Source organism: Scyliorhinus torazame, chromosome 18 (assembly GCF_047496885.1).
Source record: "Scyliorhinus torazame isolate Kashiwa2021f chromosome 18, sScyTor2.1, whole genome shotgun sequence".
In the NCBI taxonomy this organism is placed as follows: Eukaryota; Metazoa; Chordata; class Chondrichthyes; order Carcharhiniformes; family Scyliorhinidae; genus Scyliorhinus; species Scyliorhinus torazame.
In genome coordinates this window covers 23,318,628-23,346,452 of record NC_092724.1, presented here as the reverse complement: position 1 = coordinate 23,346,452, position 27,825 = coordinate 23,318,628, and the positions used below count along the sequence as shown (strand labels likewise).

At 52.0% G+C, this 27,825-nt stretch overlaps 1 protein-coding gene across 1 annotated transcript in view; it reads left to right on the top strand.

Annotated features, from left to right (window-relative positions):
- ell (elongation factor RNA polymerase II) overlaps positions 1-27,825 on the top strand; it is a 225,952-nt gene that overhangs the window by 152,775 nt on the left and 45,352 nt on the right. Inside the window, exons 7-8 of the mRNA XM_072482383.1 lie at positions 8,975-9,068; positions 16,000-16,495. Of these exons, the coding sequence (XP_072338484.1) occupies positions 8,975-9,068; positions 16,000-16,495 (590 nt within the window). The remainder of the gene's footprint in view (positions 1-8,974; positions 9,069-15,999; positions 16,496-27,825) is intronic.

Below are 27,825 nucleotides of genomic sequence, written 5' to 3'. Positions count from 1 at the left end.
GATCCTTTGCCCACCGGAAAACTCTTTCTTTGCCCTGAAAGCTGTGGAAGCGCACGATGATCGCATGTGGTGGTTCACCTGCACGGGCTTCAGCCTCAACCACCTGAGGGCAGAATCCAGCTCAAGAGGGGTCACCATTTCCCCCTCTTCCAAAACAACTGCGACATGAACTTTTGTCGGGCTCGGGCCCCCTGACAACCCAGCCACCCTCAAGTTCTGATCCGAGACCGATTTTCTAAGTCATTCACCTTGGTCCTTAATATTTTATTATTGGCCACCCGTGCCATCTTCCCTTCTAGGGTAGGGATCTGATCACTACCTAGACAGAGCTACCCCCACCTCCTTCAGCTCTACAGCCTGCACCTTGTCCACCTTAGCCAAGGCTGCTCGGAACAAGGACTTTGACGCCTCAGTCGCTTTCTCATGGTCCCCTGAGACCTCCTGGCGTAATTTCTGTAGTTCCACTGCTAAGATCACAATAGGAGTGGACCCTGATACCGCAGCAACCTCCACCATTTTCCTTCCAGACAGGACTCTTGAAACTTCCAAATTCAAGGCTAGTTCTTTTTCTGCTGCCTGGTCCAGTATCTGTTGGGCATCTCCTTGATGTGGGATACTTAACCCATCAATAAAAGCAAATTTGAGGCCATATTTCCTTCAAATATCGGGCAAAAAAGAGTTTAAATAAAGTTCTCTGGCAGGAACCACCTCATGTGCGACTTCTTCCCTGCATGTCACCATTGGAATCCGCACAGAGTCACCAACCTTCGACTGCCCTCTCAGATCTTCAAGACCTTTCTCAAGCCCAAATTGCTTCACATCCTCTCCCTACAGTTCTTCCTCTTTAATTAGGAGTCAGTTGTTCTGTTTCTTTCTCTTAACTTTGTTTAACAGGATCTACTAATTCTTTACCTAGTGCTGTCTTCCAGGATTTGTTTCTGTCCCACTCCCTTGTTTAGGACCTCTCCCTGCCCCCCTCCTACTGTCCTGCTCCCTGGAACACCTCTGCATTGGCACTCCTCTTTAGGTCACCTAAAATTTTGCAATGTTTCCCTTCCCATTTTCTTCTGCGCAGGCGCACTGTATGAGTTCCCCACCTAAAGACGTAAAAGAAATGAACAGCACATGTACAGTGGGCCGATTCCTGTCCTGAAGATGTGAAGGGCACCAACTGCGTATGTGTAGCTAGTTTCCAACCAGCACGTGCGCAAAAATCCCAGGGACCACCGGGGTCTGTAGTTCCCAAACTTAGATAAGTATTTACGTTTCATAACACTGAATACTGGGCATCAATTCAATTTTAGGGCTGAGATTGACGGATTTTTATTATTTAAGGAGATCTAAGGATATATAACAGTAAATAATATTAAGGTACAGAGCAATGTCTATCTTCCTGTGCAATCATGAGCTTTGACAAATGGTCTCCTGGACTCGAAACGTTAGCTCTTTTCTCTCCCTACCGATGCTGCCAGATATGCTGAGATTTTCCAGCATTTTCTCTTTTGGTTTCAGATTCCAGCATCTGCAGTAATTTGCTTTTATGAAGTCATGCTGCACTGGTAGGGGCATCATCCTCAAATACGACTCAAAACTGAGACCCTCCGTGTCTGTTCAGCTGGATGTATAAAATCTTGTGACACTGCTCAAAGCAAAACAGAAAAGTTCTCCTGGTGTCCTGATCAAAATAATTCTTTGACCAACATCAGCCCCCCAATGTTTTTTTTTGGAAAAAATTATATTGGAGGTATTTTCAAATATATACAGAACTGAAACAAGCAAGCAACAGTTAGCCATGTGCAATTACCATTATTTCCCTGTACCACCCCCTCCTTTTACACCCGCCCCCCCCAAACCAAAACAAATCACAAAGTACCCCTCCCTCGTCCCACTGGCGTGTTAATGTCCCTTAATGAAGTCAATGAACAGTCTCCACCTTGTGGAGAACCTCTCCTCCGCCCCATAATAATAATAATCGCTTATTGTCACAAGTAGGCTTCAATGACTGTGAAAAGCCCCTAGTCGCCACATTCCAGCGCCTGTTCAGCGAGGCCAGTATGGGAATTGAGCCCGCGCTGCTGGCCTTGTCCTGTATCACAAGCCAGCTGTTTAGCCCACTATGCTAAACCAGCCCCTATGGGGAACTCTGCCAAGTTGCTCACCCATGCTCCTGCTTTCGGCGGCTCTGAGTCCCGCCAGCACAACAAGATCCACCTCTGGGTTATCAGATAGGCAAAGGCTGCTACGCCACCCTCTCTCCCCACCTGCACTCCCGGATCCTCCGACACCCCAAATAGCGCCACCCACCGCCTTGGTGCCACCTCCACTCTCCAAATCTCCGGCATTACGTTCACAAACTCTTTCCGGAACTCCTCCAACTTCGGACAGATGGCTGTGGTTCACTGAACTCCCTGTGCACCGCCCACACCTCCTCCACCCCTAGAACAAGCCGACTCATCCTAGACCTTGTCATATGAGCCCTAGGCACCACCTTAAACTGTATGAGACTCAGTCTTGCACATGACGAAGACAAGTTTATCCTCCCCAGTGCCTCACTCAACGCCCCTCCCAACAACAACTCCCACTTGCACTGGACCTCCTCCACCAGAGCACCCTCCCTTCCCTGAACCCATTCCCCTTCGGTAGAAAATACACCACCTCAAACTCCTCTAATTCCACAAACCTACACCCCCACAAACAGGTCCCGAACATACTCTATCCTCAATCGTCCCCACCCCGAAACCTTGCATCCAGACCTGCCAGAACAAACCTGGGGTTGACACAAATCGGCGCCCACAGGGACATACCTACCATCCTAGTGCTGCCGACATTGATTCCATACCCTCAACGCTGATACCACCACTGGGATCATGGAATACTTGACCGGCGAGAATGCAAGAGTGCCAACAATAGTGCCCTCATCAGCCTCAAAATTTATTACATTTGTTTATCTCCATGCAATTAGGGCAGCACGGTAGCATTGTGGATAGCACAAATGCTTCACAGCTCCAGGGTCCCAGGTTCGATTCCGGCTTGGGTCACTGTCTGTGCGGAGTCTGCACATCCTCCCCGTGTGTGCGTGGGCTTCCTCCGGGTGCTCCGGTTTCCTCCCACAGTCCAAAGATGTGCGGGTTAGGTGGATTGGCCATGCTAAATTGCCCATAGTGTCCAAAATTGCCCTTAGTGTAGGGTGGGGTTACTGGGTTATGGGGATAGGGTAGAGGTGTGGACCTTGGGTGGGGTGCTCTTTCCGAGAGCCGGTGCAGACTCGATGGGCCGAATGGCCTCCTTCTGCACTGTAAATTCTTTTTTTTTTTTTAAATTCACACACAATACAAATGATCATGATCACAACATTTGCAACAATTGAAATTCAAATACATCAGTACATATGTCTTGTAACATATTTGTTTGGCAGGCTGACTCCCCTGTGCTGCTTGTGGGATGTTGCAGAATGGCTATTGTTTACTGAAATACCAGTCACTGCACTTGAAAATAATTCACTGTATAAAATAATTTGATGCGTTACAGCACAAAAGATAGTTCTTTTTTTTTAATAAGGTATTTTTGGTTTCACAACAACAACAAAATAAACAATGTACATGAATTTATAAACATAGTGCAAAAGCCGTCTTCCTCCCTTACAGGTCCCACCTTTATTAACCCCCGTACTCTAAACTAAACAACCCCCCCCCCTTTCTGCTGACGATTAATTTTCCGCAAAGAAGTCGACGAACGGTTGCCACCTTCGGGCGAACCCTAACAGTGACCCTCTCAAGGTGAACAAAGAAAAGAAGGTCCAAACAGAGAAAGCTAGCCATGTCTGAAAGCCCGGTCTCTGACTTCGGCGGCTTTGAGTCCCTCCAAGCTAATAATATCCGTCTCCAGGCTACCAGGGAAGCGAAGGCCAGAACGTCTGCCGCTTTCTCCTCCTGGATTCCCGGATCTTCCGACACCCCGAAAATCGCTACCTCTGGACTCATTGCCACCCTTGTTTTCAACACCGTAGACATGACATCTGCAAACCCCTTCCAGAATCCCCTAAGCTTTGGGCATGTCCAGAACATGTGGACATGGTTTGCTGGCCATCCCGCACACCTTGCGCACCTATCTTCTACACCAAAGAACCTGCTCATCCGGGCCACTGTCATGTGAGCCCGGTGAACAACCTTAAACTGTATCAGGCTGAGCCTGGCACATGTTGTGGACGCGTTGACTCTGCTCAGCGCGTCAGCCCAGAGACCAATATCTATCTCTCCGCCCAACTCCTCTTCCCACTTGCGCTTCAGCTCCTCCGTCTGCGTCCCCTCTGACCCCATGAGTTCCCTGTAGATGTCGGAGACCTTCCCTTCTCCAACCCACCCTCTGGAAATTACCCTGTCCTGTATCCCCCTTGGTGGTAGGAGCGGGAAGGTTGAAACCTGCCTACATAGGAAGTCCCGCACCTGCAGGTACCTAAACTTGTTTCCCCATGCCAATCCAAATTTCTCCTCCAGCTCCCTCAAGCTAGAAAAGCTCCCTCTATAAGCATATCCCCCATCCTCTCAATCCCTGCTCTCTGCCATCTCCGAAATCCCCATCCATACTTCCCGGGGCACACCGATGGTTGTTACAGATTGGGGACCAGACCAATGCTCCCTCCGCTCCCACATGTCTCCTCCATTGCCCCCAGACTCTCAGGGCCGCCACCACCACGGGGCTGGTGGAGTACCGTGCCGGCGGGAATGGCAGAGGCGCCGTTATCAACGCCCCCAAGCTGGTGCCGTTGCATGAAGTGCCTCCATACGCTCCCATGCCTCCCCCTCCCCCACCACCCACTTCCTGATCACTGCTATATTCACCGGCCAGTAGTAAATACTGAAGTTTGGCAGCGCCAGCCCGCCCTCTCCCCGGCTACACTCAAGCATCCCCTTTTTTACTCGCGGGGTCTTGCCCGCCCATACAAAGCCAGTGATCACTTTGTTGAACCGTTTAAAAAAGGATCTCGGAATAAAGATGGGGAGACACTGAAACACAAACAGGAATCTCGGGAGGACCGTCATCTTCTCCGTCTGCACCCTCCCAGCTAGTGACAACGAGGGCGCGTCCCACCTCCGAAAATCGTCCTTCATTTGAACTAGTCGGGCCAGATTTAGTTTGTGCAGCCATTCCTTTCCCGCACCACTTGGATGCCTAGGTACCGAAAACTTTCCCCATGTACTCTAAATGGCAGTTCCCCCAGTCGCCTCTCCTGTCCCCTTGCCTGGATTGCAAACATCCCACTTTTCCCCATATTAAGTTTATACCCTAAAAACCGGCCAAATTCCCCCAGAATCCTTCTGATTTCTTCCATCCCCTCTGCTGGGTCTGATATATACAGGAGCAGGTCGTCTGCGTAGAGCGAGACTGTGTGCCCCCCCACCGGACCAGCCCCCTCCAGCCCCTTGAAGCTCTCAGTGCAATTGCCAGCGGCTCTATGGCTAACGCGAACAACAGTGGGGAGAGGGGGCATCCCTGCCTCGTCCCCCGATGCAGCCGAAAATAGTCCGATGTTGTCCTGTTCGTCCGTACACTTGCCACAGTAGCTTGATACAGCAACCTGACCCAGTCAATAAAGCCCGCCCAAATCCGAACCGTCCCAGTACCTCCCACAGATATTCCCATTCTACTCGAGCAAAAGCCTTCTCTGCGTCCATTGTGACCTCTACTTCCACCTCCCTACCTTCCAGGGGCATCATGATCACGTTTAACAACCTTCTTACATTGGCCACCAACTGCCTTCCCTTAACAAACCCCGTCTGGTCCTCTCCAATAACGTCCGGCACACAGTCCTCAGCCCTAGAGGACAAAATTTGGGCCAGCAGTTTGGCGTCCACATTCAATAGGGATATCGGCCTGTAGGACCCACACAGCTCCGGGTTCTTGTCCCGCTTCAGGATCAGCGGAATCGTGGTCTGTGACATCATCGGGGGAAGCACCCCACGCTCCGTTGCCTCATTGAATGTCCTCATCAACAGCGGTCCCAATATCCCAGAGAACTTTTTATAGAACTCCACTGGGTTCTGTCCGGCACCGGGGCTTTACCCGACTGCATGGCCTTCAGACCCTCCGCTATCTCTTCCATCCCGATCGGGGCTCCCAGCCCTTCTACCAGCTCCCACAAAAGATAGTTCTAACTTCCAGGGTTATTATTCCTCAAGATGGCAGATGGTCGCTCACATTCAGTCAGAAGCTTATTACTTATCGGCCTGTTTATCAAATATTCAGATACAGGATTTTTTTAAAGCTGAATTGAGGTGTGAGTCAGAGATCATGAGTGTTGTGATGTTAGAATTAAGACACAAGGTGCTCAGGGAGCCCAGCAAATCACACTCATATGTTCTGGGCATGCCCAGAGCTGGAGGAATTTTGGAAGGGCGTAGCGAGGACGGTGTCGAGGGTGGTAGGATCCAGGGTCAGATCGGGCTGGGGGCTCGCAATATTTGGGGTGGCAGAGGAGCCGGGAGTGCAGGAGGCGAAAGAGGCCGGAATTCTGGCCTTTGCGTCCCTGGTAGCCCGGCGAAGGATTCTCCTTCAGTGGAAAGATGCGAGGCCCCCAAGCGTGGAATCCTGGATCAGCGATATGGCAGGGTTCATTAAATTGGAGAGGGTGAAATTCGCCTTGAGAGGGTTGGTACAAGGGTTCTTTAGGCTGTGGCAACCGTTCTTAGACTTCCTGGCAGAACGGCAGACATTGGTCAATGGCAGCCAGGGGGGCGGGTTAACCTTATTTTTGTTTGTTATTTACATGGGAGGGTTTGAGGGGGTGTATACAGCTGTTGTGTTAAGTCGGGGTGTTAATGTTAATTTATTATTTATGTACGGGGGGGAGGGGTTTGGGGGGTTGCTTTTTTAGATTGTTTTGGAGTTAACCCTGTTGGGTTCTTTTTTCTTTCTCATTTTGTTATTGATATTTTATGAAAACCTTTAATAAAAATTATTTATTAAAAATTAAGACACAGGCAGCTCAGCCTGTGGACTGGTTCTGAATAGTCATCGACCGTATGAGTAGGCTCACTTTTTATTTGCTAATATCCCCATGTTTGGTTGCCTGAGATTTTACTCCGTCTTGTTTCGTGCCTTGGTTTGGGTGTATTGGGCAGAAAACCACAAGGAACCAACATACTTCAATGTATTAAAATGCATCCTGGCTTTGTTGAACGCAGCTCTCTTCGCCAGCTCTGCTCCCATATCCTGGTAAAAGCTGATGGCGTGGCCTTCCCATTTAATGCGGTGGAGTGTATGGTGGGCCCAATCCAACTCAGAAGAGGATGTGAATCCACCCTTCCACACTGTCTTCCCGAACATCTCTGCAACATACTCCATAGGCTTTGCGCCTTCCATCCCCTCAGGCAGCCTCACAATTTGAATGTTTTGTCTTCTGGATCGATTCTCTAAATCATTTGCCTTCGTCTTCAGAGACATCTCCAATTCCGTAGAGGCAGTCTGATCACTGTGCCTCAGAAGGTCCATTTCCATGTCTTTTATTGTAGCTCCATGGGCCTTCACAGTTTTGTTGGTCTTCTCCAGAGCTACTCGGATGGGGGCCAAACCGCCTCTATTAATTTGCAGAGGTCCACTGCCAGTGCTTATCAAATTCTTTCGCCAAGATATTTGAAAGCACCTCGGCCGTTAGTGGAGTGGCTGGAGGCCAAGAGGTTGCCTCCGCCATCTTTTCTGCCGACGAGCTCCGAGAAACCTCTGATTCTGTCAGGGAACTTCTACTGTCTACTTTTTTGCCCCCTGTTTTTTCTGGCCGTTTCACCTATATAGGAGCCTTACATTAATTCTGTGGGTTTTGAAATAAAATACCCCTTAACTACATGGAAAGGGCAAAATGAAGGTGTATGGTGGCGTAGTGGTTAGCACTGCCGTCTCATGGCTCCGAGGTTCGATCCCGGCCCAGGGTTGCTGTCCGTGTGGAGTTTGCACATTCTCCCTGTGTCTACGTGGGTCTCACCCCCACAACCCAAATACGTGCAGGGTAGGTGGATTGGACACGCTAAATTGCCCCTTAATCTGAAAAAAAAACTTTTTTTAAAGGGTAAAAAGTGCAGCACTCTGGCGGGAGCCACCTCGTGCATGTCTTCCCCTACAAAATGCCACCTGATGCCCCCAAAATGCATCTATTTAATTCACACACTCATCTTGATGCAACCACTACGGCCTACTGACACACCTGTAAACATCGCCTCGCCCAATGTTGAAGAGCCCCAAATTCTGCCTTTGGACTGTCTCCAAATTTGGAAACATTGTTTGTTGAACATCCCATGGTGCTACCAATAGCATTTGATAAGAGTCACATAACAAGATGTCAGAATAGGTAACCAAGAGGTAGACTTGATCAAGGAGATAGGATTTCAGGACCCTTTGAAAGGAGAGCAGAGGTGTTTAGGGAGAAAATTCCTCCTGCTAGCCCCTAGCTTGCTGATGTCACGACTGCCAGTGACAGTGAGGTAAAGACTGGAAATGCAGATGATGCCAGAATTGGATTGCATTGGCCCCCGAAGTTGGTGGGCTGGAGGGGTTGCAGCAACGGGAAAAGGAGCAAGCCATGGAGGCATTGGAAAATAATGATGAAAAACACAAAACAAACAACTTGTGGGCACTATGGAAATTTCATACATGCAACACTACTGCAGCCCCAGTGATGACACTACTAAGCTTGTAATAACGGGCTGAGTTTTTTCAATTTATTGCCAGTGTTCTCAGACAGAAATGGAACTGTGACATGGAATGCACTGAGCATTGTGCGGGGTGGGACCAAGGTCCCAGCCGAGTGTACCCGGTGCACATGTTTGATCCGAGTAGGCTTTTCTGCCAGTTGCGGTTTACCAACTGTGGTCACTTCACAAATGTGCACCAGGTTGATCTAGTGATGTGTAACTGTGCCACCTCCCTCTCTGCACACCTCTCATCCTGCTTCTGACCCAGTCTTCTCTCACTATTGTTTCCATAGGAAATCCTGTCAACTGCACAATGCCGGTGGGGGTTCTGGGGAGACGCCTTCATCGAGTCCAAAGGACAGCGCAAATTCAGCCTCTCCACCACAGGTATGGCATCCACAGCAAGGTGCTGCTTAGTAAATTATTGTCTTAGTTTCTGTCTCTGTATCCATAATATTTTGATCATTTTACCTTTCATGCACAAGCTCTGTGATGCACCACACGAGTGTCTGAGAGCAGCTCCACCTGGTGGCTGTTGAAGTGATTACAGCCAGAAATTTATGAATTGTCAGGAAATTATTTCAAAATCCCATTGTAAACCGGGTGAGCTCACAGTTCCCAATCTCACGAAATATGTCCTTGGGTTACGTGCTCTTGTCCTAGAGTGGGGCTCAAATCCAAAACCTTCCAACGTGAGAGAGCATTTAATGAATCATGTTTATCGTTGGCGTCAGCTTTATAGAAACAGGCTTTCCTCCTGATAGCATGAGGAGATTAGTTTTTTGGCATACGTGCTGTTTTGTTTGCTGTTGCTGAATTAATGCTGGTGTCATACTTAACAGTAAACTTAGGTGCCCAGGTGTATTGGTGGATTAACTCCCTTATAATGTTGGTGAATTACTGCTTCAAGGCGGATGGCTAAATAAATGAGGGCATGCCACGTTGGCCATCACCAATGGTGTTGCAGCATAATCGTAAGAGCAGAAGAAATAGTGGCACAGGATCATACCGCCCCATACGGATCTGGCAGGGTTATCCAGGCTCGAAACATTAGCTCCGCTCTCTCCACAGATGCTGCCAGACCTGCTGAGATTTTCAGCATTTTCTGTTTTTGTTTCCGATTCCATGAACCGCAATAATATGCTTTTATTATATGGTCCCTCAAGCCTGCTCCACCATTTATTAAGATCGTGGCTGATCTTCTACCTCAACTCTACCACCTGATGCCCATTTTAAAAAATTAATTCAGGGAATGTGAGCTTTGCTGGCTAGGCCAGTATTTATTGTCCCATCCCTAATTGCTCTTGGGAAGGTGGTGGTGAGCTGCCTTCTTGAACCGCTGTAGTCGCTGAGGAGTAGGTACACCCACAGTGCTGTTAGGGAGGGAATTCCAGTATCGATGAAGGAACGGCAATATATTTCCAGTGGGGATGGTGAGTAGCTTGGAGAGGAACTTGTTTGGGATGATCCCGTATCCCTTGATTCCTTTGTGTCCAATGATCTGTTCGTCTCAACAACTGAACATCCACAGCCATTTGGGGCAGAGCATTCTGAAGATTCACACCCCTGAGTGAAGACATTTCTGCTCATCCCGGTATTAAATTACCAATCCCTTGTCATGAAACTAGACACAGTAGTTCTAGATGCTTCAGCCAGGAGGAGCAGCCTATCCGGATCTACTCTGCCAAGTTCTCTAAGAATTGCATATGTTTCAGTAAGATTACCTCGCATTCTTCTAAATACTGGAGAATGTATGCCTATTCTACTCAATCTGTCCCCAAACGTCAATCCTCTCATTTGAATTTTAATCTAATGAACATTTGTTCCATCCCCTCTAAGGCAGATCCTTCCTTAGTGTGACGAGAGATGTTATTTTAATATTTTTCTGGTTTATTGTGTTAAAGTCTAGGTGTTAAAGGCATGCATTTGAAGTCCGTATTGTCGAGTGAATTTTCTAAAAGTAAATAAGCAGCGAGTAGAAATTTGCATTGTGGGATAAGTAGGGGTTTGTATTTTCAGCTGTTAAATTTCAAAGGGGAGTGAAAGGTTGTACAGCTTGGAAAAGGATAGGCAAGCCTGGGCATTGTCCCTGGATAGGCAAGGCAAGGATAGGCAAGCCTGGGCAAGTCCAAGAGATGATTATGGCTGACCTTAAAAGAGTGGGGTGGGGGGGGTGGGGTGGTCAGAGACCCTCCATCAGGATGGTCACCTGAGATGTGAGGGGGTTTAATGGTCCGGTCAAAAGATCCTGAGTCTTCTCCCACTTGAAAAACCTGAGGGCCGATGTAATCTTTTTTTTACAAGGGACACATCTGAGAGCCAAGGATCAGATAAGGGTAAGGAAGAGCTGGATGGGACAAATTTTGATGTGGCGAGAGGGGTGGCAATCCTGTTTAATAAGCAAGCAGCTTTTATGACGACCAACACAGTGACTGACCCCGGGGTGGGTGGGGGGGGGGGGGGGGGTTCATTATGCAATGGTGAGTGAGGCTTCGGAGGGTGCTCCGGTGGTACTGGTGAACGTGTACGCCCTGAACTAGGATGATGCAGGGTTTAGCAAGAATCCGATCCCTGACCTCGCTTCCTACCAACTGATCTTTTTTTTTTAAATTTAGAATACCCAATTAATTTTTTCTAATTAAGGGGCAATTTAGCGTGGCCAATCCACCTACCCTGCACATCTTTGGGTTGTGGGGGCGAAACCCACACAAACACGGGGCGAATGTGCAAACTCCACACGGACAGTGACCCAGAGCCAGGATCGAACCTGGGACGACGCCGTGAGGCAGCAATGCTAACCACGGCGTCACCATGTTGCCCTCTGCCAACTGATCATGGGGGTGACTTCAACTGTGCCTTGACCCAAGGGTGGACAGGTCAAATCCCAGGTCATGTGCAAGGTTGGGAGTGGCAAAAGAGCTGACTGTTTTCATGGAACAAATAGGGGGAGCGTGGGAGATCCTTGAGGGTTGAGCCACCCGAGGGAGAGGGACTCCTCCTTTTCATGTTCACAGGGTGTACTCCCAAATAGACTTCTTTTGTAGTGGGGTATCAGTGCTTCCAGGGGTAGTGGGGACTGACTATTCAGCAATAGGTATCTCAGCCCACCCCCCAAGCTGGAGATTGGACACAGCTCTCCTCACCGATGAGGCTTTTTGTGAAAAGATGGCACTGGCCATCGGTAACTGTGTGAGTTGCAACCAGAACGGGAAGTCTCACCCTCCACGTTCTGGGAGGCACTGAAGGTGATGATATTGGGTTCGGGGGGGGGGGGGGGGGGGGGGGTGGGGGGGGGGGGATAATATCATACAGATCCCACAGGTATAGCGATGGGGAGAGGGCAGTAAGACAGCAGTTGATTGACTCCATACTGCAGGTGAATAGGCAGTACTCCGCAGCCCCGACGTTGGAGTTGCTAGCCGAGAGGAAAAGACTGCCAATGGAGTTCGAATTGATCTCAACCGGGAAGGCGGTGAGCCAGCTCCGTCATTCACATGGGACCTTTTATGAGCATGATGACAAAGCCAGCCGCCTGCTGGCCCACCAGTTGAGGAAGCAAGTGGCCACGGACTATAGCACAAATCGGGGACGATGGGGGATTGGTTGGTCATGGCTCCAGAAGAGATCAATGGGGCCTTTGGAACCTTCTACTGAGGGCTGTGTACACCTAAACCGCCAGAGGGGAACTCTGAGATGAAGCAATTTCTGGATGGACTAGACTTTGCAGTGGTGGAGGAGGGAAGGGGGCCTGGACTGGGTGTACCGTTGGATCTGGAGGAGGTCATGGAGTGCATCAACTCCATGCAATCCAGGAAGGCGCCAGGACTGGATAGGTTCCCTGTGGACTTCTACAAAACGTTTGCCACGTGCTGGCTCCACACTTCCTGGGGATGTTGAACGATTTGCTGTTGAGGGGGGCCTTGCTGCCCACAAGCTTCAATCTTATTGATTCGGAAGAAAGACAAAGATCCGATGTAGTGTGGGTCATACAGACCTACCTCACTTTTTAAAAATATATTTAGAGTATCCAATTCATTTTTTCCAATTTAGCGTGGCCAATCCACCTACCCTGCACATCTTTGGGTTGTGGGGGTGAAACCCACGCAAACATGGGGAGAACGTGCAAACTCCACACGGACAGTGACCCAGATCGAACCTGGGACCTCGCCGCTGTGAGGCAACCGTGCTAACCACTTGCGCCACCGTGCTGCCCTCTATCTCACTTCTGAACACTGATGCAAAGGTTCTAGCGAAGGTTCTGGCAAGACGACTGGAGAGATGCCAGATCACCAGACCAGGTTTGTCAAAGGCCAACAGCTATCAGCTATCATCAGGCGACTGTTGAACGTTGTCATGTTCCCACCTGGGGAGGAAATACTTGAAGTGATCATCTCAATGGACGCAGAGAAGGTCTTTGACTTGGTGGTATTGGAACGGTTTGGGTTTGGGCCAATATTCATCTTTTGAGTGAAACTGTTGTGCAGTGTTCCCATGGCGAGCGCCATGAGCTCAGATTACTTCCAGTTGTACAGGGACACGAGGCAGGGATGCCCGTTGTCCTCACTGCTGTTTGCTTTGGCAATTGAGCCACTGACAATCACGCTCAGGTCATTGGGTGAGTGGTGAGGCATTGAGAGAGGGGGCAGAGTGTCCCTCTATGTGACGATTTGCTGCTCTACATCTCAGAAAACCTTAGCCAGTATGGGAAAGATAATGGAGCTCCTGAGGGAGTTCAGAGCTTTCTCAGAGTATAAACTAAATCTGAGTAAGAGCAAAATCTTCCCGGTTAACCCCCCCGGGGAGGGGTGGTGGAGTTGGAGCATCACCGTTCATGCTAGCCCAGCCTAAATTTAGGTACTTGGGTATACAGATAGCGCATGACTGGGCCTAACTCCACAAACTGAACCTGACTAGTTTGGTGGGAGGGGTGATGGGACCTGAGAAGGTGAGACTCACTCCCGCTCTCCCTGGCGGGGAGAGTACAGACAATAACAATGACTGTCCTACTGAGGTTCCTGTTTGTGTTTCAATCAGTCACAGTTTTCCTCCCCAAATCGATTTTTGCCAAGGTGGATGAACTGATCTCGGCCTTTATGTGGGCAGGGAAGAATCCCAGGATTTGTAGAACTGTCCTGCAGAGGGGATGGCACTTGGGCATCTGGTACTGCCAAACCTTCTGTATTACTATTGGGTGGCAAATGTGGAAAGGGTGCGAGGCTGGCTTGGCAAGCCGAGGGCAGAATGGGATGGAGGAAGCACCGCGTGTAGGGACGTCCTTGCGGGCGCTGGTTGCGGCCCTTCTCCCTGGCTAGGTTCGCAACGAGCCCGGCGGTGGTAGCATCATTGAAGCCCTGGAACCAATTGAGGCACCACTTCAGGTTGAGGGCATGTCTCCTCGGTACCTATTTGTAACAACCATAGATTCATGCTGGCAGAAATGGACGAAAGAGGGAGAAGAAGGTGGTGAAGTTTAGGGACATATAAGTGGACGGTAGGTATGCAAGTCTGGAGGAGCTGACGGTGAAATTTCACCTCACGAGAGGAAGAGAGTTCAGAAAACTCCATACGGGACTTATTCCGCAAAGAGGCCCACTCGTTCCCTCAGTTGCCGAAGCACGCCTTGCTGGACAGAATGTTACGATAAAGGACGAGTTGGAAGAGGGGAAGATCTCCAACATATACAGGCAGCTGCTGGAGGAAGTAAGGGCCCCTTTGGATGAGACAAGGGAGAGGTGGGAGGGAGAATTGGGCCTCGAACTGGGATTGAGATTCTACAGGGAGTTAATTCCTCCACCTCTTGCGTTAGACTTGGCTTACTCTGATAAACTAAAAAAATGACAAACTGTTTGCACTACACTTATTCGTTCTATTGTTGTTCATGAATTCTATTGGCTTTGTTTTTGCTACATTTGGAATAAAAAAATATATTTTTCAAATCTTCTGGTTTGTGGCCTGGTGGAGTCACGTTGTAGGATGAGAATCACCACAAGTTGCTGGGCAATTTATGCTACTCTACCATTTGCCTCATGTAAAAGAGATTTTACCATCAACCTCAATGAGTGAAGAAATTATTACACTGTGAATGTGAATGAAATCTTTGACCGGAAATTAAGGATGATGCTTCATGGTGCAAGGAGTAATTTATGTTTCAAATGGCCTTCCACTTTGAAACCAGTTAACAATTAAATGGTTGTTCTGTACATGTTACAGGAAGCACGCAATCAGGATGCAAGGACAACTGGTTTTAATTGATTTGTTAAATTGGTTTGTTATGGATTCTGGCTGAGAAAGTCAATGAAAGGTTTATTTCAGCTTGTCAGGATTTCGAGTTGGACTTAAGAGTGGGTCCACTAATGTGTAATCAACCAGTGGCATTAGTGATCATTTCGTGAATTGATAAAGAATAATGCAGATCCTGGGTAGGGCGGTGCTTTATTTTTGTGTCATTGGGGTGCTCCGTTATGTGCTCACACTTCCACAATTGTAAATAATAGTTATACTGGAGCTGAACTGACGGCACTCGCCAGCTCCAGCAAATTCTTGGCTAATAAGGAAAAAAGGCAATGTGTGAACTGAGTGCTGTGACCACCTCTGCCACGGACTCTTTTTCTTCTCCCCATACACCCCTCACACACCACCCCGCCCCAAACAGAAGCTGACCAGTGCTGTGGCTGACACAAACAGATGTGTTCATTTCTCCATAGCTCGGGCATTCTGTCTTTGATCAGGCATTGGTTTAGTTCCTTTGCAACAATGTCAGGATTATGGAGTCCACAACATATGGGAGAAAAAAAATTCTCATCTCTAATCCTGCATCAGGATAGCACGGTGGTGCAGTGGTTAGCACTGCTGTCTCACTGCGCCGAAGTCCCAGGTTCCATCCCGGCCCTGGGTCACTGTCCATGTGGAGTTTGCACATTCTCCCCGTGTTTGCGGGGTTTCGCCCCCACAACCCAAAAGATGTGCAGGCTAGGTGGATTGACCACGCTAAATTGCCCCTTAATTGGAAAAAAAGAATTGGGTACTCTTTTGGGTAAAAAAAAATAAATAATAATTTTAAAATTCTTAAATCTCTAATCCCGCATCAAGATTTACAAGTTTTGTAACTCCATCTGAGAGTGTTGTTTCGTCACTGTCCCAAGTTAAATTATCTGCTTTCCTGCATACAAGTCACATCATTTCAACACTCTGGTCTGCTTTGTGGAGAACCCGCTGTATCCTTCAGGCAGCACGATTACTAGTGGAAATAACAAAGTAATATTTGTCATGAATAGTTTTTGATATTTTCTATCAATTAAGGCTTTTCTCCTCTTTCCAGAAACGATCGTTGCCCACCGATTTTATTGATCCATTGGCTAATAAGAAGCCAAGAATATCTCTTTTGACCAGTCGGGTTCCACCGACTTTAAATGGCAGGATAAATCCCTCCAGTGGAAAAGAGGCAGGAGCTTCCTCTATCCAGTCGGCTGCCCCCGATTCAATTAGCTCCACTTCCACCGTGCCGATGCTCGTGGAGTCTCAGCGACCACAAGACCTCCCTTCAGAAGTCAGCAGCAATTCAAGTCAAAATGGCCAAGATTGCGAAAGCCAGGAGGCCCCAGAGCGAACTGTCTGCCCGCCCCCCTCACATTTTCCTTGTCGAAACGCACCTTCGCTCCACGTGAAGTCAAGGAAAAAGTCTAAAAAGCATAAAGACAAGGAACGAGCAAGGGAAAAGCAGGGCAGTGAGGAAGGGTGCGGAGAGCGAGTAAAAGACTGTGATTCCCTTCAGAGTTGCAGGGAGCAGAAGAAAACTGCCCCACAAAAGGCTGCAGGTGGGTGTTCATAGAATTGTAGAAATATGCAACACTAAAAGAGGCCGTTAGGCCCATCATGTTCATGTCAGCAGATATGAGGAGACGTCCAGCTTAATCCCACTTTCCAGCTCTTGGTCCATAATCCTGTAGGTTATGGCATTTCAAATGCATGCCCTAGAGCTTTTTAAATATTCTGAGGATATCTGCTTCAATCACTCTTTGAAGTAATGAATTCAATTTCTAGACCCATCTAAATTGTATACATTCCAGTGAGGTCATCCTCGGCTTCTTTTGTCCCCAAAGAAAACAGTCCCAGCCCATCCAATCTTTCCTGTCACTCAGGTCGAGGTTCCACACACACACTGACTCACTGGGGTACGGGTTCCACACACACTGACTCTCACTGGGGAACGGGTTGCACACACATTGACACTCACTGGGGTACGGGTCCCACACACACTGACTCTCACTGGGATATGTGTTCCACACACACTGACTGTCACTGGGGTACGGGTTCCACGCACACTGACTCTCACTGGGGTACGGGTTCCACACACACTGACTCTCACTGGGGTACGGGTTCCACTCACTGACTCTCACTGGGGTACGGGTTCCACACACACTGACTCTCACTGGGGAACGGGTTGCACACACACTGACACTCACTGGGGTACGGGTCCCACACACACTGACTCTCACTGGGATATGTGTTCCACACACACTGACTGTCACTGGGGTACGGGTTCCCCACACACACTGACTGTCACTGGGGTACGGGTTCCCCACACACACTGACTGTCACTGGGGTCCGGGTCCCACACACACTGATCCTCACTGGGGTACGGGTTCCACACACACACTGACTGTCACTGGGGTCAGGGTCCCACACACACTGACTCTCACTGGGGTACAGGTTCCACACACACTGACTCACTGGGGTACGGGTTCCACACACACTGACTCTCACTGGGATACGGGTTCCACACCCACTGACTCACTGGGGTACGGGTTCCACACACACTGACCCTCCCTGGGATACGGATTCCACACACGCACTGACTGTCACTGGGGTCAGGGTCCCACACACACTGACTCTCACTGGGGTACGGGTTCCACACACACTGGCTCTCACTGGGGTACGGGTTCCTCAGAAACTGACTCTCACTGGGATATGGGTTCCACACACACTGACTCTCACTGGGGTACGAGTTCCACACACACTGACTCTCACTGGGGTACAGGTTCCACACACACTGACCCTCCCTGGAATCCGTGTTCCACACACACACTGACTGTCACTGGGGTCAGGGTTCCACACACACTGATCCTCACTGGGGTACGGGTTCCACACACACACTGACTGTCTCTGGGGTCAGGGTCCCACACACACTGACTCTCACTGGGGTACAGGTCCCACACACACTGACTCTCACTGGGGTGCGGGTCCCACACACACTGACTCTCACTGGGGGTCAGGGTCCCACACACACTGACTCTCACTGGGGTACGGGTTCCACACACACTGACTCTCACTGGGGTCAGGGTCCCACACACACTGACTCTCACTGGGGTACGGGTTCCACACACACTGACTCTCACTGGGGACAGGGTTCCACACACACTGATTCTCACTGGGGTACGGGTTCTACACTCACTGACTCTCACTGGGGTACGAGTTCAACACACACTGACTCTCACTGGGGTACGGGATCCACACACACTGACTCTCACTGGGGTTCAGGTTCCACACACACGCACTGACTCGCAGGGGTACGGGTTCCACACACACTGACTCTCTCTGGGGTACGGATTCCTCAGACACTGACTCTCACTGGGGTACGGGTTCCACACACACTGACTCTCACTGCGGTACGGGTTCCAAGCACACTGACTCTCACTGCGGTACGGGTTCCAAACACACTGACTCTCACTGGGGTTCAGGTTCCATACACACACACTGACTCTCACTGGGGTACGGGTTCCTCAGACACTTACTCTCACTGGGGCACGGGTTCCACACAGACTGACTCTCATTGGGGTATGGGTTCCACACACACTGGCTCTCACTGGGGTACGGGTCCCACACAAACTGACTCTCACTGGGGTACGGGTCCCACACAAACTGACTCTCACTGGGGTACGGGTCCCACACACACTGACTCACTGGGGTACGGGTTTCACACGCACTGACTCTCACTGAGGCACGCGTTCCTCAGACACTGACTCTCACTGGGGTACGGGTTCCACGCACACACACTCACTGGGGTACGGGTTCCACACACACACACTGACTCACTGGGATACGGGTTCCACACACACCGACTCTCACTGTGGCACGCGTTCCTCAGACACGGACTCTCACTGGGTCACGGGTCCCACACATACTGACTCACTGGGGTATGGGTTCCACACACACTGGCTCTCACTGGGGTACGGGTCCCACGCACACTCACTCTCACTGGGATTCGGATTTCACACACACACTGACTCTCACTGGGGTACGGGTTCCACACACACTGACTCTCACTGGGGTACGGGTCCCACGCACACTGACTCTCACTGGGGTACGGGTTCCACACACACTGACTCTCACTGGGGTACGGGTTCCACACACACTGATTCTCACTGGGGTACGGGTTCCACACACACTGACTCACTGGGGTACGGGTCCCACGCACACTGACTCTCACTGGGGTACAGGTTACACACACACTGACTCTCACTGGGGTACCGGTTCCTCACACACTGACTCTCACTGGGGTTCGGATTTCACACACACACTGGCTCTCACTGGGGTACGGGTCCCACGCACACTGACTCTCACTGGGGTTCGGATTTCACACACACTGACTCTCACTGGGGTGCGGGTTCCAGACACACTGACTCTCACTGGGGTATGGGGTCCACACACACTGACTCTCACTGGGGTTCGGATTTCACACACACACTGGCTCTCACTGGGGTACGGGTTCCACACACACTGACTCTCACTCGGGTACGGGTACCACACACACTGACTCTCACTGGGGTACGGGTTCCACACACACTGACTCTCACTGGGGTACGGGTTCCTCAGACACTGACTCTCACTGGGGTACGGGTTCCACACACACTGACTCTCACTGGGGTACGGGTTCCTCAAACACTGACTCTCAGTGGGGTACGGGTTCCACACACACTGACTCTCACTGGGGTAGGGGTTCCACACACATTGACTCTCACTGCGGTACGGGTTCCACGCACACTGACTCTCACTGGGGTTCAGGTTCCACACACACACACACTGACTCTCACTGGGGTACGGGTTCCTCAGACACTTACTCTCACTGGGGCACGGGTTCCACACACACTGACTCTCACTGGGGCACGGGTTCCACACACACTGACTCTCACTGGGGTACAGGTTCCACACACACTGGCTCTCAATGGGGTACGGGTCCCACACAAACTGACTCTCACTGGGGTATGGGTTCCACACACACTGACTCACTGGGGTACGGGTTTCACATGCACTGGCTCTCACTGGGGTACAGGTTCCACACACACTGACTCTCACTGGGGTACAGGTTCCACACACACTGACTCTCACTGGGGTACGGGTCCCACGCACACTGACTCTCACTGGGGTACGGGTTCCACACACACTGACTCTCACTGGGGTACGGGTTCCACACACACTGATTCTCACTGGGGTACGGGTTCCACACACACTGACTCTCACTGGGGTACCGGTTCCTCACACGCAGACTCTCACTGGGGTTCGGATTTCACACACACACTGGCTCTCACTGGATACGGGTCCCACGCACACTGACTCTCACTGGGGTTCGGATTTCACACACGCTGACTCTCACTGGGGTACGGGTTAATCAGACACTGACTCTCACTGGGGTACGGGTTCCACACACACTGACTCTCACTGGGGTACGGGTTCCTCAGACACTGACTCTCAGTGGGGTACGGGTTCCACACACACTGACTCTCACTGGGGTACGGGTTCCACACACATTGACTCTCACTGCGGTACGGGTTCCACGCACACTGACTCTCACTGGGGTTCAGGTTCCACACACACACACTGACTCTCACTGGGGTACGGGTTCCTCAGACACTTACTCTCACTGGGGCACGGGTTCCACACACACTGACTCTCACTGGGGCACGGGTTCCACACACACTGACTCTCACTGGGGTACAGGTTCCCCACACACTGGCTCTCACTGGGGTACGGGTCCCACGCACACTGACTCTCACTGGGATTCGGATTTCACACACACACACTGACTCTCACTGGGGTACGGGTTCCACACACACTGACTCTCACTGGTGGTACGGGTTCCACGCACACTGACTCACGGGGGTATGGGTTTCACACGCACTGACTCTCACTGGGGCACGCGTTCCTCAGACACTGACTCTCACTGGGGTACGGGTTCCCCACACACTGACTCTCACTGGGGTACGGGTTCCACACACACTGACACTCACTGGGGTACGGGTTCCACACACACTGGCTCTCACTGGGGTACGGGTCACACGCACACTGACTCTCACTGGGGTACGGGTCCCACGCACACTGACTCTAACTGGGGTACAGGTTCCCCACACACTGACTCTCACTGGGATTCGGATTTCACACACACACTGACTCTCACTGGGGTACGGGTTCCCCACACACACACTCACTGGGGTACGGGTTCCACACACACTGGCTCTCACTGGGGTACGGGTCACACGCACACTGACTCTCACTGGGGTACGGGTCCCACGCACACTGACTCTAACTGGGGTACAGGTTCCCCACACACTGACTCTCACTGGGATTCGGATTTCACACACACACTGACTCTCACTGGGGTATGGGTTCCACACACACACTGACTCTCACTGGGGTACGGGTCCCACGCACACTGACTCTCACTGGGGTTCGGATTTCACACACACACTGACTCTCACTGGGGTTCGGATTTCACACACACAGTGACTCTCACTGGGGTACGGGTTTCACACACACTGGCTCTCACTGGGGTGCGGGTTCCACGCACACTGACTCTCACTGGGGTTCAGGTTTCACACACACTGACTCTCACTGGACTACGGGTTCCCCACAAACTGACTCTCACTGGGGTACGGGTCCCACGCACACTGACTCTCACTGGGGTTCGGATTTCACACACACACTGACTCTCACTGGGGTTCGGATTTCACACACACTGACTCTCACTGGGGCACAGGTTCAACACACACTGACCCTCCCTGGAATCCGTGTTCCACACACACTGACTCTCACTGGGGTGCGGGTCCCACACACACTGACTCTCACTGGGGTCCGGGTTCCCCACACACACTGACTGTCACTGGGATCCGGGTCCCACACACACTGATCCTCACTGGGGTACGGGTTTCACACGCACTGACTCTCACTGAGGCACGCGTTCCTCAGACACTTCCTCTCACTGGGGCACGGGTTCCACACAGACTGACTCTCATTGGGGTATGGGTTCCACACACACTGGCTCTCACTGGGGTACGGGTCCACACAAACTGACTCTCACTGGGGTATGTGTCCCACACACACTGACTCACTGGGGTACGGGTTTCACACGCACTGACTCTCACTGAGGCACGCGTTCCTCAGACACTGACTCTCACTGGGGTACGGGTTCCACGCACACACACTCACTGGGGTACGGGTTCCACACACACACACTGACTCACTGGGGTACGGGTTCCATACACACCGACTCTCCCTGTGGCACGCATTCCTCAGACACGGACTCTCACTGGGGTACAGGTTCAACACACACTGACCCTCCCTGGAATCCGTGTTCCACACACACTGACTCTCACTGGGGTGCGGGTCCCACACACACTGACTCACTGGGGTCCGGGTTCCCCACACACACTGACTGTCACTGGGATCCGGGTCCCACACACACTGATCCTCACTGGGGTACGGGTTCCACACACACACTGACTGTCTCTGGGGTCAGGGTCCCACACACACTGACTCTCACTGGGGTACAGGTCCCACACACACTGACTCTCACTGGGGTGCGGGTCCCACACACACTGACTCTCACTGGGGTACGGGTTCCACACACACTGACTCTCACTGGGGTCAGGGTCCCACACACACTGATCCTCACTGGGGTACGGGTTCCACACACACACTGACTGTCTCTGGGGTCAGGGTCCCACACACACTGACTCTCACTGGGGTACAGGTCCCACACACACTGACTCTCACTGGGGTACGGGTTCCACACACACTTACTCTCACTGGGATACGGGTTCCATACCCACTGACTCACTGGGGTACAGGTTCCACACACACTGATTCTCACTGGGGTACGGGTCCCACGCACACTGACTCTCACTGGGGTACAGGTTACACTCACACTGACTCTCACTGGGGTACCGGTTCCTCACACACTGACTCTCACTGGGGTTCGGATTTCACACACACACTGGCTCTCACTGGGGTACGGGTCCCACGCACACTGACTCTCACTGGGGTTCGGATTTCACACACACTGAATCTCACTGGGGTGCGGGTTCCACACACACTGACTCTCACTGAGGTATGGGTTCCACACACACTGACTCTCACTGGGGTTCGGATTTCACACACACACTGGCTCTCACTGGGGTACGGGTTCCACACACACTGACTCTCACTCGGGTACGGGTACCACACACACTGACTCTCACTGGGGTACGGGTTCCACACACACTGACTCTCACTGGGGTACGGGTTCCTCAGACACTGACTCTCACTGGGGTACGGGTTCCACACACACTGACTCTCACTGGGGTACGGGTTCCTCAGACACTGACTCTCAGTGGGGTACGGGTTCCACACACACTGACTCTCACTGGGGTAGGGGTTCCACACACACTGACTCTCACTGGGGTACGGGTTCCTCAGACACTTACTCTCACTGGGGCACGGGTTCCACACACACTGACTCTCACTGGGGCACGGGTTCCACACACACTGACTCTCACTGGGGTACAGGTTCCACACACACTGGCTCTCAATGGGGTACGGGTCCCACACAAACTGACTCTCACTGGGGTATGGGTTCCACACACACTGACTCACTGGGGTACGGGTTTCACATGCACTGACTCTCACTGGGGTACAGGTTCCACACACACTGACTCTCACTGGGGTACAGGTTCCACACACACTGACTCTCACTGGGGTACAGGTTCCACACACACTGACTCACTGGGGTACGGGTTCCACACACACTGACTCTCACTGGGATACGGGTTCCACACCCACTGACTCACTGGGGTACGGGTTCCACACATACTGACCCTCCCTGGGATACGGATTCCACACACGCACTGACTGTCACTGGGGTCAGGGTCCCACACACACTGACTCTCACTGGGGTACGGGTTCCACACACACTGGCTCTCACTGGGGTACGGGTTCCTCAGAAACTGACTCTCACTGGGATATGGGTTCCACACACACTGACTCTCACTGGGGTACGAGTTCCACACACACTGACTCTCACTGGGGTACAGGTTCCACACACACTGACCCTCCCTGGAATCCGTGTTCCACACACACACTGACTGTCACTGGGGTCAGGGTTCCACACACTCTGATCCTCACTGGGGTACGGGTTCCACACACACACTGACTGTCTCTGGGGTCAGGGTCCCACACACACTGACTCTCACTGGGGTACAGGTCCCACACACACTGACTCTCACTGGGGTGCGGGTCCCACACACACTGACTCTCACTGGGGGTCAGGGTCCCACACACACTGACTCTCACTGGGGTACGGGTTCCACACACACTGACTCTCACTGGGGTCAGGGTCCCACACACACTGACTCTCACTGGGGTACGGGTTCCACACACACTGACTCTCACTGGGGTCAGGGTTCCACACACACTGATTCTCACTGCGTTACGGGTTCTACACTCACTGACTCTCACTGGGGTACGAGTTCAACACACACTGACTCTCACTGGGGTACGGGATCCACACACACTGACTCTCACTGGGGTTCAGGTTCCACACACACGCACTGACTCGCAGGGGTACGGGTTCCACACACACTGACTCTCTCTGGGGTACGGATTCCTCAGACACTGACTCTCACTGGGGTACGGGTTCCACACACACTGACTCTCACTGCGGTACGGGTTCCAAGCACACTGACTCTCACTGCGGTACGGGTTCCAAACACACTGACTCTCACTGGGGTTTAGGTTCCATACACACACACTGGCTCTCACTGGGGTACGGGTCCCACACAAACTGACTCTCACTGGGGTACGGGTCCCACACAAACTGACTCTCACTGGGGTACGGGTCCCACACACACTGACTCACTGGGGTACGGGTTTCACACGCACTGACTCTCACTGAGGCACGCGTTCCTCAGACACTGACTCTCACTGGGGTACGGGTTCCACGCACACACACTCACTGGGGTACGGGTTCCACACACACACACTGACTCACTGGGATACGGGTTCCACACACACCGACTCTCACTGTGGCACGCGTTCCTCAGACACGGACTCTCACTGGGTCACGGGTCCCACGCACACTGACTCTCACTGGGGTACGGGTTCCACACACACTGACTCTCACTGGGGTATGGGTTCCACACACACACTGACTCTCACTGGGGTACGGGTCCCACGCACACTGACTCTCACTGGGGTTCGGATTTCACACACACACTGACTCTCACTGGGGTTCGGATTTCACACACACAGTGACTCTCACTGGGGTACGGGTTTCACACACACTGGCTCTCACTGGGGTGCGGGTTCCACGCACACTGACTCTCACTGGGGTTCAGGTTCCACACACACTGACTCACTGGGGTACGGGTCCCACGCACACTGACTCTCACTGGGGTACAGGTTACACTCACACTGACTCTCACTGGGGTACCGGTTCCTCACACACTGACTCTCACTGGGGTTCGGATTTCACACACACACTGGCTCTCACTGGGGTACGGGTCCCACGCACACTGACTCTCACTGGGGTTCGGATTTCACACACACTGACTCTCACTGGGGTGCGGGTTCCAGACACACTGACTCTCACTGGGGTATGGGGTCCACACACACTGACTCTCACTGGGGTTCGGATTTCACACACACACTGGCTCTCACTGGGGTACGGGTTCCACACACACTGACTCTCACTCGGGTACGGGTACCACACACACTGACTCTCACTGGGGTACGGGTTCCACACACACTGACTCTCACTGGGGTACGGGTTCCTCAGACACTGACTCTCACTGGGGTACGGGTTCCACACACACTGACTCTCACTGGGGTACGGGTTCCTCAAACACTGACTCTCAGTGGGGTACGGGTTCCACACACACTGACTCTCACTGGGGTAGGGGTTCCACACACATTGACTCTCACTGCGGTACGGGTTCCACGCACACTGACTCTCACTGGGGTTCAGGTTCCACACACACACACTGACTCTCACTGGGGTACGGGTTCCTCAGACACTTACTCTCACTGGGGCACGGGTTCCACACACACTGACTCTCACTGGGGCACGGGTTCCACACACACTGACTCTCACTGGGGTACAGGTTCCACACACACTGGCTCTCAATGGGGTACGGGTCCCACACAAACTGACTCTCACTGGGGTATGGGTTCCACACACACTGACTCACTGGGGTACGGGTTTCACATGCACTGGCTCTCACTGGGGTACAGGTTCCACACACACTGACTCTCACTGGGGTACAGGTTCCACACACACTGACTCTCACTGGGGTACGGGTCCCACGCACACTGACTCTCACTGGGGTACGGGTTCCACACACACTGACTCTCACTGGGGTACGGGTTCCACACACACTGATTCTCACTGGGGTACGGGTTCCACACACACTGACTCTCACTGGGGTACCGGTTCCTCACACGCAGACTCTCACTGGGGTTCGGATTTCACACACACACTGGCTCTCACTGGATACGGGTCCCACGCACACTGACTCTCACTGGGGTTCGGATTTCACACACGCTGACTCTCACTGGGGTACGGGTTAATCAGACACTGACTCTCACTGGGGTACGGGTTCCACACACACTGACTCTCACTGGGGTACGGGTTCCTCAGACACTGACTCTCAGTGGGGTACGGGTTCCACACACACTGACTCTCACTGGGGTACGGGTTCCACACACATTGACTCTCACTGCGGTACGGGTTCCACGCACACTGACTCTCACTGGGGTTCAGGTTCCACACACACACACTGACTCTCACTGGGGTACGGGTTCCTCAGACACTTACTCTCACTGGGGCACGGGTTCCACACACACTGACTCTCACTGGGGCACGGGTTCCACACACACTGACTCTCACTGGGGTACAGGTTCCCCACACACTGGCTCTCACTGGGGTACGGGTCCCACGCACACTGACTCTCACTGGGATTCGGATTTCACACACACACACTGACTCTCACTGGGGTACGGGTTCCACACACACTGACTCTCACTGGTGGTACGGGTTCCACGCACACTGACTCACGGGGGTACGGGTTTCACACGCACTGACTCTCACTGGGGCACGCGTTCCTCAGACACTGACTCTCACTGGGGTACGGGTTCCCCACACACTGACTCTCACTGGGGTACGGGTTCCACACACACTGACACTCACTGGGGTACGGGTTCCACACACACTGGCTCTCACTGGGGTACGGGTCACACGCACACTGACTCTCACTGGGGTACGGGTCCCACGCACACTGACTCTAACTGGGGTACAGGTTCCCCACACACTGACTCTCACTGGGATTCGGATTTCACACACACACTGACTCTCACTGGGGTACGGGTTCCCCACACACACACTCACTGGGGTACGGGTTCCACACACACTGGCTCTCACTGGGGTACGGGTCACACGCACACTGACTCTCACTGGGGTACGGGTCCCACGCACACTGACTCTAACTGGGGTACAGGTTCCCCACACACTGACTCTCACTGGGATTCGGATTTCACACACACACTGACTCTCACTGGGGTATGGGTTCCACACACACACTGACTCTCACTGGGGTACGGGTCCCACGCACACTGACTCTCACTGGGGTTCGGATTTCACACACACACTGACTCTCACTGGGGTTCGGATTTCACACACACAGTGACTCTCACTGGGGTACGGGTTTCACACACACTGGCTCTCACTGGGGTGCGGGTTCCACGCACACTGACTCTCACTGGGGTTCAGGTTTCACACACACTGACTCTCACTGGACTACGGGTTCCCCACAAACTGACTCTCACTGGGGTACGGGTCCCA